The sequence below is a fragment of the Lissotriton vulgaris genome, chromosome 2_1 (genome assembly GCF_964263255.1).
Source record: "Lissotriton vulgaris chromosome 2_1, aLisVul1.2, whole genome shotgun sequence".
Classification (NCBI taxonomy): domain Eukaryota; kingdom Metazoa; phylum Chordata; class Amphibia; order Caudata; family Salamandridae; genus Lissotriton; species Lissotriton vulgaris.
This window is the reverse complement of record NC_141687.1, coordinates 208,511,755-208,531,763: the sequence shown is the minus strand read 5'-3', so window position 1 is coordinate 208,531,763 and position 20,009 is coordinate 208,511,755. Positions and strand designations below refer to the sequence as shown.

Sequence of the window (20,009 nt, the reverse complement as noted above, 5' to 3'; positions counted from 1 at the left end):
TGTTCCATAATAAAGTGGGTGGTTAAAAATAAAATTGCTCTTTGGTAATCACAACTCAGTAAACTCTGAGTAATATTACTCTAGCCAACATCAAGTGATGCCATCCTTAGAGAGCAATAAAAAGAACTTTACTATTTTCTGTTAAGTACGGGTCTGCACTGTTAGCACAAAATGATCTTATAAAGGAAATAGTGTGCCTTCTCTGTTAAATAAATGTATTACATATGAGTTACTGTCTCTTGAAATAATTCTGCAACACACATACAAAGAGAAAATTGCCTTAAAGCATATTTTTTTGCGCAGAAAGGGACCCTTCCGTGCACAAAAACTAAGCTGACCACAACGCAGATACCCTTGTACTGTAAGGGTGTCTGCATTGGAGCATGGCTGCTGAAATTGTGCCAATGCAGGGAAAGAGCAGAAGTACGTCACTTTTTTGTAGTCATTTAGTTATAACAAGCTTGATTCGATTGATAAAAAAAAACAGATAAGCATAAAACCAAAGGCATCAAAGCCATGATTCATGTTTAAAATACCGAAAATGATACATTATACAACTTAAAAAGAAATTTTCATTAAACCATGTTTATAACATTTTTAAAAATACCACAATAAATATACAAACATGTACAATTTGATCATGTTTCACTGATAATCGATCAACATCCCCTACACACTGATAGCACCAGAATATAATATGCAGTTAACTTTCCCACCATTTTTCTCAGTCCAAGAAGTAGAGATCAATTTATGCATCATCAAACAGGTGTTTTGAGAGGATAGCAGCTGTAGTTGGTGCAGCGTGGGCTTTGTGGGACTCTGGTTGTCTTGCTGAGGTTGGCGACAGTAGCAGGTGATTTGAAGCGCGAGGGGACAGCGGGGGCTTAAGTAAAGGTTGGAGTCCCGTTTTGAATCACATGCAGCATTGCCATACTCGCTACAGTACCGGGACACAGAGACTGCCTGGATTATTTTTAATTGAGGCCCCCCTTGCTGGAATTGTGCTTTTTGGATGACAATTGAACTATAAATTAAGAAAACACTAGAAGACATTGTTTATTTAACTACAGGAGATCAGTGTGTATGTTGGACTTGCATTTGATTTTTGGTCTTGCCTAATTTTTAGATCTGTGTGGTGTCCATTTGTGGTGTTTCACAGTATTATTGTGGGTGTTGGTGCAAATACTTTACGCATTGCCTTGGGGATAAGCCTGTCTGCTTGTGCCAAGCTACCAAGGGGGTGAGCATGGGTTATCAAAAGTGTGTGCCTACTTACCTTGACTAGAAGTAGGGATCCCTACCTCTGCCAACTAGAGACCCCCAATTCTAACGTCCTGCTTTTAGGCAGTTTCATCTTTTGCCGATACTGAGTGCCAGAGCTCTAGTGGTGCCAGCTTAATTCAGTCTTCTAGGTTTAACAGGCCTAATTCCGTGTGACAAAGGAATGAGAGCAGGGATTTAGGGACAACAAAAGCTTTCTGACAAACATGTTTTCATTCACCTGAAGTGGGTCAGTGTCACAATAACCCCACACAGAGGTATATATCCAGGGTCTGTATATTTCCCATAAGTGCCTATATCTGCCCAGTCGAAGGGAGAAGTAAAGTATAGAAAGAGAATGAGAGACAGCTCTTCTTCGCCTGTGCATATTTACTAATTATCTACCGCTGATTTAGACACTGCTCTGTCGTGCCGAGACCCTTCTAAACCCATACTGTATTGGGGACAAGCTACCTTTTCCGGCTACCCAGGCCTTCAAATGGGCTAACAAGATCCTTCCCAAAACCATTGTTGCTTGAACATGAAATACCTGAGGCCTTGGGTCCTGCAAAAGAAGATTTAAGGTTAGCATGGCAATGAGTTCCAGCAGAAGATGGAAGTTCTGTGCAAACAGCACCAAAGGCAGTCAATCATCACGCACAAAGGGCTGGGTGGAATCCTGCTTCATATTCTGCTAGTGGGATTTAATATCCTCATTTGCTGCTTGTAGGATCTTCACCTTACCAAGATGGTCATTAACGTGTCTGCCACTCATGCTCCAAGTCAGGCACCATCCATCCTGATCCTCTGGTGCAGCAAGTGGAGTGGTGTGGCTCACTGGTTAGAGGCGGCAGACCCGTAAGCAGAGGACGGCCCGGGACCAGGGTTCGATTCCCGACGCGGCAGGGTCGTGGACCAGGGTCAGCGGGCTCGATAATTCTCGCCTCGGTGCCTACTCCAGTCAGGGACCACACTCTGCAGCTCTGGGCATTAGCTTGCCTCATCTTCACAACGGCCCCCCCAGACCGCCGGGGATACTTGGTCGCACCTTAGAGATACCCATTAGGGACCATCTCTCAGGGCGAGCCAGGACGGGTTCCCCAGCGGTCGAAGCGCGGAGATACTCCTCCGGGAGTCGATTCCTAGCGCTATATAAACCCGCAATTAAATTAAATTAAAGTGAGGATTTTCGATCCGAGGACTCCTCGGGCAAGGCCAGCATGCATTTGGCTTCGGTAGGGTGAAGTGCACTAGCTGTTGTTTGCTTTTCCCCTGGAAGAGGAGACCAAAGGGGTGAGTCCATTGCAAATTGAGGCCCTGTTCCCAAAGAGTCTCTGTGATCGGTTTGAAGCCTCCGCCTCTTAAGCTTCACTAAAGAGAGGTCCTGAAAGAAATGTAGGGTGTGACTGCAAAAGACCAGGTCTGTCTTACCCTGAGGTGCTCTAAGGATAGTCTCTTTCTCCTGATAAAAGTGGACTCTGTCAGGATTGTGTCCGAGTGACCTGCCATAGCCGCAATGTGGTGGGCTCCATCTAGGATCAGGGGTTGGTCTTCCGAACCTCCCCAAATGGTCTGGATTAAGCCTCTAATAAAGGCCATGATGTCCTGCCCCTCCGCATCCAGAGAGATTCCCTGGGTGTGTGTTATTCCTGAGGTTTAGGTTCCCCAAATCTTCCTGCTTAGCCTAGAGTTTAATCTGTTGGTCCTCCAGAGCAGTTACGCAGCACCATTTCTTGGTGCTCCATGCAAGAGTCAATGTTGTGCTCTAGGTAGTCCGCCCGTGTGCTGTGATCTCTCTGCAAAAGTCCAGCATGCAGCTTTTTAAATCCGCTTTAAGGGAACTAATTTCGTGCTTAATGTCATTTAAGAATTTGTCCATATAGTCCTGGGTGATTGGATGGGCCATAGGAGCTCCCAGGGGATGTGTGGATGTTTCCCCTTTAGTAGACATGTTCCCTAAGAAAGGCATGGACCATAGGAAACCGACAGAGCTGTCTCTGTAGGGCTTGCCCCTCGGCATACTATCACAAGGAGGTCAAACAAGTGGAATTCTAGCAGGAGAGAGTCTGCGTATCAGTCAAACACTGAATTTCACTTGTTTGACCTCCTTGTGATACCCAAGCATTACAAGGCCAGGCAAGCCTCCAGATAGATGTTCAAGGCATTGTTTCGTATTAGCTGGTAGGGCTTGAAATGCTGATCGATGGGAATTCTCCGCACAGAGGGAAGAGGGAATGAAGCCTGGGGGTGTCACTGCCACTCAGCAAACAGGCTTATAATCCAGGACAATGAGCGGAGTATTTAGGCCTGTAACGTGCCCAATATCCAACAGTGGTCCCCCGCCGCAATTGTCACAGACACTAGAGTCCATTAATGATGCCCCCCCAGCCCCCTGGGGCAGCAACGAAAAGGTGAAAAGTCATCAGGTCCCTGCTGGAGTCCGGGAACAACACTTCTCTTCTATCTAACAGGGATTGCGGAGGAGGTTCCTGCCTCCCCGTGTCAAAGCCATACTTTAATTGCTGTATGCAAGATTTGAGGACCTACTGAAGTCCTTTCAAGAAGTACCAAATGGTCAGTTTAATGCAGGGATGAGATATGTTTGCTCCTCAACTTTGGAGGACCTTGTGAACAACCACCCTGCATAGTAAGGTCACTATTCATCCTTTCCCTCACCAAGGACCCACTCACCGCCAAAACTAACCTCCACTTCGGAATGAAGGCCGTCGCCGACTGGATGAGGAACAGCTGGCTGAAGCTGAACTCGGACAAGATGGAGGTCCTCATCCTCGGACCCACCCCCTCAGCCTGGGACGACTCCTGGTGGCCGACCACAATGGGAACAGCACCAACACCCACCGACCATGCATGCAACCTAGGCTTCATCCTCGACTCCTCCCTCTCCATGTCGAAACAGGTCAACGCCGTCTCCTCTTCCTGCTACAACACCCTCCGCATGCTCCCCAGGATCTACAAGTGGATCCCGACCGAAACTAGAAGAACGGTTACACATACCCTCGTCAGCAGCAGACTGGACTACGGCAACGCACTCTACGCAGGAATCCCAGCCAAACATCTACGTAGACTACAACGCATCCAAAACACCTCCGCCCGACTGATCATCAACGTCCCCCGCCGCAATCACCCCCCACCTGAGAAACCTACACTGGCTCCTCGTCGACAAGAGGATCACCTTCAAGCTCCTCACACACGCACACAAAGCACTCCACAACGCCGGACCAGCCTACTTGAACAGCAGACTCTGCTTCCACACCCCCACCCGCCAGCTCCGAAACTCCAGCCACGCCTTTGCCGCCGTCCCCTGCATCCATCGCACTACCTCAGGAGGCAGATCCTTCTCCTACCTCGCTGCAAAGAACTGGAACACCCTCCTTACCCACATACGACAGACCCAAGACCTACTCGCATTCAGAAGACTCCTCAAGACCTGGCTCTTCGAACAGTAGCAGCCCCCCCCCAGCGCCTTGAGACCCTCACGGGTAAGTAGCGCGCTTTACAAGTGCTCTGATTGATTGCTTGATTGATTGATATTGTATATATTATAAAGAGAGTGGCAAGTGCACAGCCCTGGCTCATGCTGGCATTGGTTTGGTAAAGTCTACAGTAATCTTGCAAGTGAATTTAAAGGTTGCCCACACTGTACCATAGACGTCACATAAAAACCGGACATCTGAGAACGTTAGTCTCATGACTGGGGCACCAATCTACATTGTATCCGCAACTGTGTTAAATACAAATGGACTATTTATATGCTGAATACCACGCATAACTCATTTAAATGCATAGGATTATTTATCGGTTTCATAGATATAACACGTTGTAAAAGATGTGCCCTGTTTGATACATCCTATTTGTATTCTTGTTATGCCTTTTGGAATTCCAACAATTGATTCAAAATCCTACTGGAAACCTTTCAAAAATATTTCCCCCCAATTTCAGATATTTTATATTTCTAAACAATCGGCCCAGTTACATGCACAACAAACATCTAGGTGCATAGTGACACAAAAATCTAATGTTTTGGAGTAGCTCATATTATGAGTTGCCTATAGGGACACGTGCATAGATCCCTTTCAGCATGTTAGAGGCAGGGCCACTGGATGCAATGATGAGGCAGGGGAGGACAAAATTATGCAGCACGGTGGACTAAATTATGTGGCAAGAAAAGGCAAATTTTGCGGCATACTGCAGCACATTTTGGGACAGTATGACTTCATAATTTTATCATTTTTGCACTTTATTACTGACAAAGGTTAAATATCATAAGCACCAGTTTAACACAAATATGGCAATAGCAACGGAAAGGTGACCAGTCAATCTTTGTGAGGGGTCCTCCGCTGTGCAGCAACATGCATCTCTGAGTTTTTTGTAACTTTGAATCCATTTGAGCTAGAAATAAATCTTTTTCTTAAAATCTGCTGCTTATACAGCAGATGATAGATTATGTTACAAATGCTGCAAATCTTTAAATATATGCGGAAAAACCCAGGTGTCAAAAATCACAATATTGTTATGGCTCTGATTATTGGTGATTGACTTTGTGGCAGAACACATTAGAAATGTAAAGACCAGCTCACTGAAAGTATTTTACTAAAGGAAATGCTGCTTGTGGAGTGCTTTGTCAAAGAATTCGTGTATGTAAGATGCCAACATTTAATTGGAAAGACCAAGCTCTAAAAACACACAAACTTTGGCATGCCGTCAGCATTTGTGTATGAACACGCATTTAAGACAATGTTACTGTCATTGTTTCTAAAAATAAGATTTGACTTTGAATTGCAATACAATTCCTTTCCTAAGACATCTATTTCCAACTTAATTTGCGCTTTTTACGTAAGTGAAAGAATGGTAAAGGGCTACAGCTCTGATAAAGTTTAATTTTCATTGCAGAATATTCCCTGTATTCTGTACTTTTGTAGGGGTGACTGTGTTTGTTTATTGAAGTTGCAGTCTGCAGTTCACTTGGAGACACCTTGCGAGGGGATGGAAGCGACTCGCCTGGAGTGTCAAGGTCTAGGCCCGTTTTCATGCAGAGTTGCCTGGGTAATCACCCATTCACACCTGATCCTCGGCCGCATGCAAGACAAAAGAAGCCCCCGCCTGGCATATCTGCAGGAGGGGGGATGGGCCCCACGCATGATGGGACACCTTCTGAAATGTTCCCAGGTTTGCAGCCACGGGAATAGAGGACTTTGATTCTCAGACCTGTGATTTGGAGCATTTCAGAACACTAACATGCTCGCCCTAAAAATAGACAGTCAATTTTGAGGGAAATAATCCCGGTCACATCCATAAAAAAAGCCAAATGTTGCATTTGAAATATGTGACCTTTCAAAAAACAAAATAATACAATCTCTACACCTGCATTAATCACAGGATAGTTCTGAAAAACACCCAGGGCTTTTGATGTCCCTGTAATTTTTCAGTAATTTTGAAGTTTATCTGTACAATGTCGGACCATGAATATGTTCATTATATGCTGCAGACATGGTTTATGTGCACTGGCTTCTAGCAAGCCTTCTAGCTAACTAGAACCTTTAACACTTAAAAGTTGGAATCTCTAATATTCCGGACTTTATTCTTTATACTCTGTTATTTTGCTTTTCTGTTTGCCAGTGTATGGCTTTAAGCATCTGCATGCAAAAAAGAGAAAAACAAATTGAGCATCTCCAATTTCGGTGACTATGGGGTCCATTAGGATGACAGGCGGACTTTGCCCGCCCGTCATTCTATCGTAAATCGGGACCGCCCGCCATAAGGGCGGGGGTCCCGGGGGTGCCATTAGGATGTGCCCGCCACAGTGGCGGGCACATCCTGTATTTTTAGCATTGTGGCGGGCGGTGCTCTCTGCACCACCCGCCACAATGCTGAAAATGAACATTCACATTTTCATTTGCAAAGCGGCAGGCACCGCGCGGTGCCTGCCGCTTTGCAAATGACAATGAAGGGGGGTACCACAGGTACTCCCCATGTGCACCCCCCCTAACTGTACATCACTCTGGGGGCCCGCAGGGGGCCCCCAGAGTGAAGACCGCATGCCTTTCCGTGACGGCATTGCCGCCACGGAAAGGCATTGACAAATGCCCATTGTAATATGGCTGGCGGTGTCTGATAGACACCGCCACCATGTTATCCCTTTTCCGCCCCGGCCGCTATGCGACCGGGGCGGAAAACAGGCGGGCGGTCTTTCCGACCGCCGCGGTCCCCTCGCCATCGTAATATGGCGGGGGGGGAATGCAGGGAAGGATGTCGGGCGGATTGCCTCCGCCACCCTGGCGGAGGCAATCCGCCCCACATCCTAATGGGCCCCTTAATCTCTTGTAATTAACATGTCTCTAAGCTTGCAATGTCAATACGAGGCTACATTTGGTGAAATGAGCCCTCTGTAACCTGGAATGAGTCTGTCTTGCTTTAAATTGTCAATTTTTCCCATGCAAGTACGAGTAGCCAGTTCAGAATTGGTTTTTTCTTTGTAGTTGGGCCTGCAGATGTGACTCCCACAGATCAGGCAATGCATCACATATGCTATAAATGCATTTAACTTTTGATTTCTGAGTGCTTAGATATGAGCTTGGCACAGAACTTCTGTCTGAGCCTTGCACTACACCACCTGAAACTGCAAGTGATGCCCAGATTAGACTGCAGCCTTGTGCCAAGCTCAGTCTGCAGACATGTGCCGAGCTCTAACTGCAGGTGCCTATCTTCGAATGCAGGCTCTCTGCCCATCCGAGGCTGCACCCCTATGCCCAGATCTCAAAGCAGTCCTGTGCCTAAATGGGAACGCAGCCCTATGTGCTAAACTGCAGGCTTGCTGCTGCCAGGTGCGCACAGCACTGCATTCTTATTCGGGCACATGTCTGTAGTTGGAGCTGGGCACATGCATGATATCTGACCTCGGAACACAGGCATGCAATCTTAGGCCGGCTCAAGTCTGCAGTCTCAGGTGCAGACTTGTTGTTTCAGTTGGGAATGCAATTGCAATCTGTACTGGGGGGCTAGGCCTGAAGGCTGGCCTTTGCACAGACCTGCAACTTAACTGAGCTGAAACTAGAGCTGATCACTGGACTGCAATCTGGCTACTGCAGTAAGAAAGGAAAACTTTTTCCATCGGTGCCTAGTCCTCTCTGTGAAATAGTCACAATAAGCCTGCTGCACTGTCTCCTGTGTGAGAAACCAATGTCCATCAAGAGAAAAAATGCAATAGTACATTTTACTTGCAGTCCATTGGGGATGCAAAACAAATCAGTTACAAAAAAATATTTTATTTTTGGAAGTGCATGTCCTGCATCGTTTCTTATGCTGAAAGTATCATAAAATTTTTGCAATGAATTGGACCCTCTTACATTCAAAATTACGCTCAGATACAGATCCATCACTCCCACTGGTTTCAATTTTCTCCTAACGCACTATCCTTTCTTACATCTCAAACTGTGCACCTTTGGAAAGTACTTCCTTCACATGAACATCTCACAATAACTACTCCTAATTGCACATTTGCCTCTCCAGGTAAGTTGTTTAACAGTAGCATAATTAACTTTCTTAACTTGCCCCTACTAGGTAAAACTAAAGAATCATAAAGGATGTATGTATGAATGCCGGTCAAAAACTTTACAGGACTATTACATGGCCATTTAAACATGAGAAATCACCTATATCTCCTCCTCATTCACCCCCAGCCACCCCTCAGTTCACACAGTTGTTGTGGACCCATCACCCATGGAACCCTTGCTCTCCGTCACTGATAACTGCAGGTGATCCCCTCTATTTTATTTGCAAAGTTTTATATAGCGCTGGCTAGACCCGGAGGTATCAGAGCACTTTACATGAGGAAACAGTGAGTTACATAATTACATAGACAGGTATAGACATAGGAGAAAAAAAACATGACAATTACACAATAATGTGAGTTATTAGCTCGTAAACATGTCTTATGGAGAGTCAAAGGTAGAGGGGGAATGGTAAACAGGGGTAAGGACGCAGGTAGGAAACACAACGGGGAGGCAAGAAAAACAATATCCGATGTCCCGTTGGGTAGGTGCCGGCCGAGGGCTGAACCAGGGCCAAATTCCTCTACAGCTGCATAGGACAGCTCCACCGGGCATCAGCCAAGGTTGCTCGGGCACGGTGGTAAGTACAGGCAGTTATGGTTTCCACCCAGGGGGCATCGTCCAAGTTCCATCAAGAGCACCGGTCATGGTGTTGCTGGGAAACGCCATCCACCTCATCCTCCAGCCCGCCCCCAGGTCAAGAGCGGAGTGAGGCGAAGGTGGAAGGGACAGTTCCCTAGTCCGCAGATCTTCCCCATTCCCAGCAGCAGTGGTGAATGTGGGGCATTTGAGCATGGTCCCAGCATGGTCCCAGTGGTAGGGGGATCCTGGGCGCATCAGAGTGCTCCTCCCCTACAGATTCCGGAGCAGTCTCCCTGCATACTCCTGCAGACGTACCTCTATAGGAAGCTCCGCTGGACGCTCTTAGTAGCTTCTTTTGTCATTTGTATCCTAGTCCCTGTAGATTTACTCCTACGTTTGCTGTAAATTTCCAGCTTTTTCGGAATGTAGAGAGCATTTCCATGAATCCTTCCGAGAAACTGCACCACTTGTGGTTTTCCACAAATAGCTTCTAGCCCACCGCATGGCCCTATTAAGGTACTCTCAGGTAGTTCAGTAGTACCCTAGATCCTGGGTCGCAATACTCCTCCCCATCTGAGGACACTCCGTGGTAGTGTCGCTGGTATGACGTAGTAATCAGCACGGCAATGAAACAGCACAAGCCTCTCAGGGATGTGTCCAAATATCAAGCGGCTCAGATCTGTAGGCTCCAGCTTCCTGCCACAGGGATCTGCCTCAGGGCCAACCGAGTCTTGCAGAAGGACGGAGTTGAACCACCAATCTAGGAGTGTGGGGCCTCGCACCTCCCAAGGCCCCACAACGGTTCACAAAGATATGCTGGTGGCCCGGAGTCAGTGACTACCGCAGCAGCACTCTCAGGCCATCACCCAAAGCCCGGACTTTCTGCACCTAGGATTCCCCTGAGGCCTCCTCGACCAGCAGGCGAGTCACAACTGGGGCCACTAGACACAGCTCCACACTTCGGGACTCACACCGCCCAGGGGTTCCCTACCAGTTTACACTAGCACAGAGCGGCTCCCAGGTCACCTCAGCAAGGCCCCGAGACAGCCCTCAGAACAGGAGCTGCCTCTTGTCTCCTTGCAAGAGTCAATTTCTGAGTCTAAAGTTGCTGCTCTCTGTGTATGGTCTCCATTGAAGGCTAGACTCTCTTCTTCCTCCTCATTGATTTTCCGGGCTGTGTAGTGTAAAGGGGCTGCCTATCCCACTGGGCTGGACTTCTGTGATGGGCTGCAGGCATTCATGCTGCCTCCATCAGGATTCCAAAGAGGGGAGCAACCTAAACCCTTCCTTATCGGACCTGGGCTGCCTGCCAATGCTCAGCTCTGACACTCCCACCAAGACCCCCTTAGCATTTCTCACCATGAACTGCCATCATATTTAGGCATGGGGGCTCTTTACCAGGGGGTAGCTTCCATTTGTGCTGCAGGTGCAGTTGTGTGGGCCCAGATTCCCGACGGGCCCACTTAACCCTCATTATTACTGTATTTCAAAGTTCATACAATAGTCAGTGGGCCCATTTCCTTCCTTGCAATAGGGCCAATAACACACTGCTATGTCACTGCTCTCTACACTGGACCGCCACTGCTCTGTTGAGTCCCTGAATCAAGATGGAGCCCTGCTCCTCCTCCATGCAGGTGCCTAGTGAGTCTCAATTGCTGGTTGCAATCTTGCTCAGTTGGTTGCTGCCTGTGTCCAAGGATTCTTAGCACAGAATTCCAACTCTGAGGCCATTCATCACTGCAAAGCTGGTCGCTGTAGTCACCCTCTAGTTCCATCCAAAACCAATTGGAGGAGGGGGTTGAGAATGAGCCGGGTGGGGCCTGGTGCTGAAAAGTCAATGTAGAGGAGACACACTGTAAGCTTCACTTCATGCTCATCTTGTCCTAGCCCACAGTAAAGCTGTTTTCAAAGAAAAATAGTCAATGGAGGGCATGCTCCAGGGACTTGAAAAAGTATAATTTATCAAAAGAAGCTTCGAGAAAACTGAGTATATATCATATTTTGGGGCTTTATGGGAAGTTCATGAGCTACTTGGTTGAATGTGTGTCACTGGATGTTTTGGTGATGTGTTAGTTACATGTATATAGTGCTTCAATCTACTGATACAGCACCAAAGTACACTTCAGTACAAATGCATCAACTCTGTTGCTGTCCATAGTTGTTTTCACACTGTCTCAAATGGAAATCAGAGTAGAGTTGGTGCCTCTACAAGGGTGAAATCTAAAGTTACTTTTTTCTTGCAAGAAGTTTCAGATCTGAGTGAGCACTGCTCTTTTGATCAGCTTACCCGAGAACAAAGCATTACATTTCAGGTTTTATGTTTCTAGAATATTATTCTTGTGAGCGTTTCTATGTAAGATACCGTAAAGGCTGACAGGAAGGTGTGATAAGATAGGAAGTTGTTGACAAAATTATGGCTTGGGTTGCGGTAGCAGTTGAAGTTAAGATGTCCTTCAAAGCTTGTCTGACAGTGAGCTGCAGATCCTCCATTTGATCATAGAATTTAGAGGCTGGGAGTTGTTTTAAGGAGGTGAAAGACCAGTGTCTATTATTCAATGTCTTCATGATCTGAGTACTGGTGGATTGCATAGCTATTGTTCTGCTCCAGAGGTCATCCTCCTGTACCTGTCCTAATGCACAAAGTTTAGCTACGAAGAAAATATAGAAACCAAGCAATTAGGTAATCTTTGTGGTGTTGCACTCAGGACTGTGGAATTCTGTTAGGCTCCTCTGATGTTTCTTGGAAGGTTGTTTGGCACTGGAGAACTGATTAGAACAAATACACCCTCAAGGAGGACACCCCCTATGTAGGATGTATCCTCTGCGATAAACTTGAGGAAACGGAACGCCACCAAGGACTCCGGCTTGGCCTTCTTAATTGCAGATCCCTAGTAAAGCATGCTCACGAAATCAACATCCTCGTTCAGGACTCGCTCCTAGATCTATTGTTTGACGGAAACGTGGCTGACCCCGCATAGCGACTTCGATGTGGCTAATGCAACCCCCCCCGGTTACCAAATATGTTGCCTGAATAGATCAATCGGTAGAGGTGGCGGCTTAGCCATACTCTACAAAGATCACCTTAAATGTAGAATCGAGACCGGAACTGTTAAAGACTGCGAGAACTGCCACTTCACAATCCAGATCTCACCATCTACCTCCCTTTCGGGACTGCTTGTGTATCGACCTCCAGGCTCCCTAGGCGAATTCACCAGCACTTTGATGGACTACATCTTACTCAAGACTATCTCAGTCTCTAACTTTCTCCTCTTAGGGGATTTTAATATGCACTTCCTGGACCCCACGGACAATGCCGCAGCAAACTTGCTCGAGGATCTCACCACAGCTGACCTCCTCCTCCAAAACCCCAAAGCCACCCATGAGAAAGGTCAACTCCTGGACCCCATCTTCTCCAACATCGGGAACCTGTACGCCCAGGACCCCACCCCTCTGCCTTGGACAGACCATATGCTAATTCCTATGCACTGGTCACTCGAAACGACACCAGTGCCCAAACAAAAAACAAGGGTTCAAGCCAGAAGATGGCACAAGCTAGTACCAGAGGAATGGGAGGCCAAATTACGCGACACCATCGCCCCTTTGTCCACAGACCCAAACACCGCGGACAGAGAATTCATGGATTGGCTAGTCCGACCCCTAGATAGCTCCATTCCACTGACTAGCACGCTTAAACACGTGAAAAGAATCTGCCCCTCTCCCTGGTACACACCCGCCCTTACCACTCTTAAAAAACAATGTAAAAAGACAGAACTCACGTGGAGAAAAAACAAGTCAGCAGAAGAGAAAAGCGTCTATCACCACTCCATGAAAGCTTACAAACTAGCCTTACAAGACGCCAAAAGGACTTACTATGAGGAAAAAATAAAAAACTCCTCCTGCTCATCCAAGGAGACCTTTTCCATTCTCAAAGATCTCCTCCATGTCCCGGACCCCCCACAGAAACCTATGGACCCCAAAGAAGCGGGGGAAAAATGCGCCAAGTTAGCCACCTTCTTCGACGAAAAGATTAAAAAAATTCTAATCTCCCTCCCACCCGCCAACTCCGATGCCTTAGAGAGAGACAAGGAGCAGATACCCCACGTCGACAAACCCTCCCTGGAATCACTTGGCCCAGTTACAGAAGAAGAAGTAAGAGTCATACTTACCTCAATCAAGAGCGGAGCCCCGAGTGACCCAGTCCCCATACGTTTCGCCAAAAACATCACGCAGACTATAGTTCCCCAACTGACAGCCCTGATTAATATCTCACTGGAACAGGGAGAGGTCCCTTCTAATTGGAAGGAAGCTGTCGTCAAAGCGCTTCTTAAGAAACCGTCGCTCGACCCCACAGACCTCTCCAACTATAGACCTATCTCACTTCTTCCTTGGATAGGGAAAGTCGCCGAAAAACTAGCAAATAAAAAGCTGTCATACTACCTTGAGTCAAACCATCTCCTCAACGACTCACAGACAGGCTTTAGACCAGGTCAGGGCACGGACACTGCTCTTCTCATGGCAGTAGAAAGAACTAGGGAAATCATCGACACAGGAGGATCAGTGGCAGTGGTCCTCCTAGACCTGAGTGCGGCCTTTGACACGGTCAGTCACCAGGTCCTAACCCACCGTCTAGGGACTGTTGGGGTTAAAGGCAGAGCTCTGAAGTGGCTATCGTCCTTTCTCTCTCGACGCTCCTACCAAGTATGGGAAGGCGAAAGTCGCTCCCCTTCCATCCCCCTCCAGTGCGGCGTGCCTCAGGGCTCCTCCCTGAGCCCTACGTTGTTTAACGTTTACATGGCCCCACTGGAGGAACTCGTCGCACCCTTTGGAGTCACCATCGTCAGCTACGCTGACGATACACAACTGGTGGTGACACTCTCCCACCCCAAGCTTGAGCCCTCCAATCTCCACGACTGCCTTTCCAGCGTATATCAGTGGATGAGTGACTCTGCTTTGAAGCTAAATGGCTCGAAAACAGAGATAAGGCTCTTAGGACAAAAAACCACGAACCTCCCCTCTAACATCTGGCCCGCCTGCATGGGTGAACCCCCCACTCCCAAGAAGGAGGTCAAGAGTCTCGGAGTGTGGCTGGAGACCGACCTGACTTTCAGGACTCAGGCAAGAAAGACGGCCGGCACTTGCTACGGTCTACTTAAATCTTGCAGGAAGGTAATTCCACTTCTACCTTTCCAGTCGCGCCTCATGCTGATCCAGGGCCTAATTCTATCGAGGCTGGATTACAGCAATGCCATCTACCTGGGCGCCCCAGAATCCACCCTGCAAACGCTGCAAAAAGCTCAAAACGCCGCAGCTCGTCTCCTGACAAACACCCCGGCCAGATCATCTGCCAAGCCCGCCCTGAGGAAGCTGCACTGGCTTCCGATCAGGGAAAGGGTCATTTTCAAAGCCCTCTGTCTTGCCCACAAGGTCCTCCATAACACTGGCCCTCCCATACTAAACAACTGGATCACCCCCTATAGACCCACGAGAGCGCTCCGCTCGGAGCACGGAAACCTCATTACGATCCCCAAGGTGAAAAAGGCCCGCATAGGTGGCCGCCGCTTCTCGGTAAACACTGGAAACAAGTGGAATGCACTCCCTCTGAGCCTCAGAACAGAACCCAACCTCCTCCGGTTCAGAAAAGCCCTCAAAACTCTACTCTTCCCTTAAACCGACACTCTCCCGAATTTCACCTTTCGTGAGTAAAAAGGTTTTTAGCGCTGGGATACCCACTGGGTGACTACGCGCTCTACAAAACAATAAATAAATAAATAAATAAATAAATATTAGTTTCGCTTTCTTAATAGAGGCTATGTAGAACCCGTTAAAACACTTGAGATGGGCTTTATCACAGAGATGATGGATTTCATCCATTTGCCTTGAAATGAAGTGATTAATGTTTTCATTGAATCTTTTTGTTGTGCTAGTAGTTCTCATGTAGGTGGTTTCTATGTGCATATTTGAAAGGAATACATTTGCCAAATGCTTTTGATTGCAATTTGTGAAGTGGATTCATTCATGTTATTTATTTGGAAGGTGAGACTGCCTGGGGTGAATACCCCTATGGGGTATTCACTATGAAACACCACCACTGTGCAGACCTCAATACACTAACACATAATGCCTGTGAAAACTTCAATATGATTACACAACATCCAAGTGACAACATCAATACATGCCCACCTTGTTCCTGCTTGAACCTTAACATGATCACACCTCATCCCTGTGGGGACTTCTATATCATTCACCTTCCTGTGAGGACTACAGAATGATCACACAGCAGCTCTGTGAGGAAAACAAGATGATAACAGAGAATCCTGAGAGGATCTCAGGATAATTGGACACCATGTCTGTGGTAGTTTCACTTTGATTACACATCATCACTATTGTGTATTCACCATGATACACCGCCACTGTGTAGACTTCAATACAATAATACACCATGCCTGTGATGATTTTTTTATAATCAAACATCCCAGTGGCAACGTCAATAAATTAACACCTCATCCTTGTTTGGGCCTTAATACGATTGCACACTATCCCTATGGGGAATTCAAAATGATAACATGGAACCCTGCAGGCACTTCAGTATGAACATACAGCATCCCTGTGGGGACTTCTATATGATCACACACCATTCCTGTGGGGTCTTCTATATGATCACACACCATCCGTGTGGGGACTTCTATATGATCACACACCATGCCTGTGGGGACTTCTATATGATCACACACCATCCTTGTGGGGACTTCTATATGATCACACACCATTCCTGTGGGGACTTCTATATACTCAAACAGCATCTCTGCGAGGACAGTATGATGACAAAGCATCCATGTGAAGGCTTCAGTTTGATCACACAGCATCCCTGTGGGGATTTCAAGATCATAACAAAGAACCCTGAGAATATCTCAGTATACTCGGACACCATGTCTGTGGTAGCTTCAATTTGATTGCACATCATCACTATGGTGTATTCACTATAATACACCACCAATGTGTAGACTTCAATACAATAACACACCATGCCTGTGATGATTTTACTATAATCAAGCAACATCCTAGTGACAATGTCAATAAATTCACACCTTGTCCCTGTTTGGGCCTTAATATGATCATACACTATCCCTGTGGGGAATTCAAAATGAAAACATAGAATCCTGCAGGCACTTCAGCATAAACATACACCATCCCTGTGAGGACATTATTACTATAACACAAAACCCTCTGATGACTTCAGTATGATCATACACACCCTGGGGTCTTCAATATAACCATGTCATCCCTGGGCAGGTTTCAGTTTGATCACACACCATCCCTGTGGGGACTTCTATATAATCACACACCATCCCTGTGGTGACTTCTATATAATCACACACTATCCCTGTGGGGACTTTTATATAATCAGACACTATCCCTGTGGGGACTTCTATATGATCACACACCATCCTTGTGGGGACTTCCATATGATCACACACTATCCCTGTGGGGACTTCTATATACTCAAACAGCATCTCTGTGGGGAAAGTATGATGACAAAGCATCCATGTGAAGGCTTCAGTTTGATCACACAGCATCTCTGTGGGGATTTCTATATGATCACATATCATCCATTTGAGGAATTCAATATGTCCACACAGCAGCTCTGTGGGGACTTGAAGATAAAAACACAGAACCCTGAGAGTGTCTCAGTATAGTCAGACAAAATGCTACTGGGACGTCAATACGATTACACATCTTCATTGTGTTTTTATTTTCTATGACAACCCCCCCCCCCCCCCACTTTTTAGGCTGCAATACAATAACTTCCATGCATGTCAGGGCTTCAATATAATCATACAACATCCCGGTGACGTCAGTACATTCACACATAGTCCCCTTTTGGACCTTAATATGATAACGCACTATCTGGATGGGGAATTCAAGATGACAACAAAGAGGATGTATGACGTTACAATGCATGCTTTTACCACGCATGCTTTTACAACGCGGTTTTTACATCGCATATCATTACAACGCATAGCGCTTTGGGGTGCTGGATAGTGAATAGTTTAATTTACGATTCCAACTCCAGTCCCAGTGGACACAAGGGAAAGTGTTGGATAGTAAATTAAACTTATTCCCTATCCTAGAGCGTCCCCCAGCGCAATGCGTTGTAATGGTTTGCGTTGTAAAAGTTGTGTCGTAAAGGCACTGCGTGGTAAAAGTTGCGTTGTAAAGGATGTTTCCCCAACAAAGAACTCTGTTAGCAGTTCAGTTTTTATTGCACAAACTCGCCCCAAAGGTATTGGAGTACTTTACATGAGCACCAGCTACATTATACAAGGACACATTAATTTTTTGGTGGGCACAAGGAGATTAAGTGATTTTCCCAGAATCACAGGATGTTGAGCCGACACTGAGACTCGAACCTGGTTCCCCAGCTTCAAAGTTGGCATCTCTGTCCATTACACCACATCCTGTGAGTACTTCAGTATGATCATACGCCATCCCTGCATTCATGTGGATATTTCTATATGATTACAAGCCATACATCGGAGGACTTCAATATGATCACTCCTCAACCCTGTGAGGATTTTGGTATGAACCCACAACCTCCATGTTAAGGTTTCAGTTGATACAATATGCCTGTGAGGCTGTCACTATGATCGCACACTATCCCTATGAGGACTTCATCACAAAAGCAGACTATCCCTATAAAGGCTTCAGTGTGATCACACAATAACCCAGTGATTACCTCACATGATCACACAAGATTGTTGTGCACCTCAATATGATCTAACACCAACCTGGGAGTATTTCAATTCAGTCACCCAACTTCCTATGAGGACTTCAATATGACCACTCTATATTCCAGTCATAACCTCTATAAGATCACAAATCATCCCTTTAGGAACTTCAAGATGGTCAGACATCAACCTTGTGGGGACTTCTTTATGATCACACACCCTCCTTGTGAAGCATGATAAGCTGAAATGCTTTGCAATTTCAAATATAAAACCTGTCAAGTATTGCAAATGTAAAAAAGAGCACATTTTTATCATTATCATCTAAAGCTAGGTAAATAAAACACTCAAAATACGAAGAAGTCAATATGTTCATATAATTTATAGTTTGTTTAAAAAAAACAAAAGACAAAGAACCATATGACATTAAAACAACATTATATTTGGGTATAAAATATACTGGTAGGCACGCTGAAATTCCATTTAAATTGTTCTACTGTCTACTTATAGCATAGAGCGTGTTAAAATTCCTTTAGTGGGTTTAAGATTGCAGTACCACCTCCAGTGTACGGGGCAGAGGTTTAGCACACAAATAAAGAAGCAATATGAATCACAGTTCCCCACAAGGTACATTTTTATAAAGTTGTGAAGATTGGCACACCTGCTTCTGGAGTATTTTTTTTTTATTGTTTAGAAGACATTACTTTTGTTGAAGATTTGTCAAACGGTGACAAAGTTATTAACAAAACAAAAAACACTTTGTCTTGGGAAAAGTTGGTCCTAACAATGAGTACCTACTGGCTATCGGCAGTAGTGTATATGAATATATCTGGATATGGATATGTCTGTATATATACATATATATATATATATATATATATATATATATATATATATATATATATATATATATACACACACATATATATATATACACATATACATATATAAATAATATATATATATATACACACACACACTAACTACCCATAAACCCTGAAATTACCCTTACCACCCTTTACAATTACCCACCCCATAACCCTAAAATTACCCTTACCACCCTTTACAACTATTCACCTCAAACTGTAAAATTACCCTTGCTGCCCTTTACCACTATCTACCCGTATACCCTGAAAATACCTGTACCACCCTTTACCACCACCCACCCCTACACCCTAAAGTTACCTTTAACACCCTTTACCACTACCCACCCGTAAACCCTAAAATTACCCTTACCACCCTTTACTAAGGGTGGTAAGGGAAATTCTGAGCAGCACACCACTTCACTACTGCCTCTCCCGTCTACAGCGCCAAGACACCCACGGATATTTGCGCGCTCTACACATTGCCTAAATAAATAAATATAAAACTTTATAAATAAATGGTGAAGCAACAGAAGCCACTTCCCACATACTTCTGCTAATGCCTCATTCCCACTAGTGCTGTGCTTGTGTCACTCCACTTTGAAGCACTTTACATGAGCACCGGTTAAGTCATGTACTATTTCTTTAGGCACAGGGAAATTAAGTGATTTGACTAGAATCACAGGATGTCAAGCTAACGTCAAGAAATGAGTTTGAAGTTTGCAGCTCTAGCATAACGCCACATCCTCTCCACCCTTCCGACTTGAAGACCTTCTCACTCATAAGGCAGGTGGTTGAGCACAGCCTATGCTACAGCAGTATGTTGTAGTTAAAATAGTATCATCTTGGAAGGTAAACTATATTTAAATGCACAGGAAGGGCAAATTGAAGTGGACATCAACATGAGGGTTCCCATTTTACAGCAGAACTTTGCACCTTAGCTGAAGCACTATGTCCAACAGTAATACGTGTGGGTGCCAATGCAGTAGAAAGGGCACTGTGAGCCCAAATGC

The 20,009-nt window shown here is 45.7% G+C and overlaps 1 protein-coding gene across 1 annotated transcript in view; it reads left to right on the top strand.

Moving 5' to 3' along the window:
• The first annotated feature begins 383 nt into the window (after positions 1-383).
• The window catches only part of LOC147729845 (schlafen family member 13-like), a 116,421-nt gene continuing 96,795 nt past the window's right edge, over positions 384-20,009 (top strand). The window contains exon 1 of the mRNA XM_086954041.1: positions 384-423. Within this exon, the coding sequence (XP_086810167.1) occupies positions 384-423 (40 nt within the window). The remainder of the gene's footprint in view (positions 424-20,009) is intronic.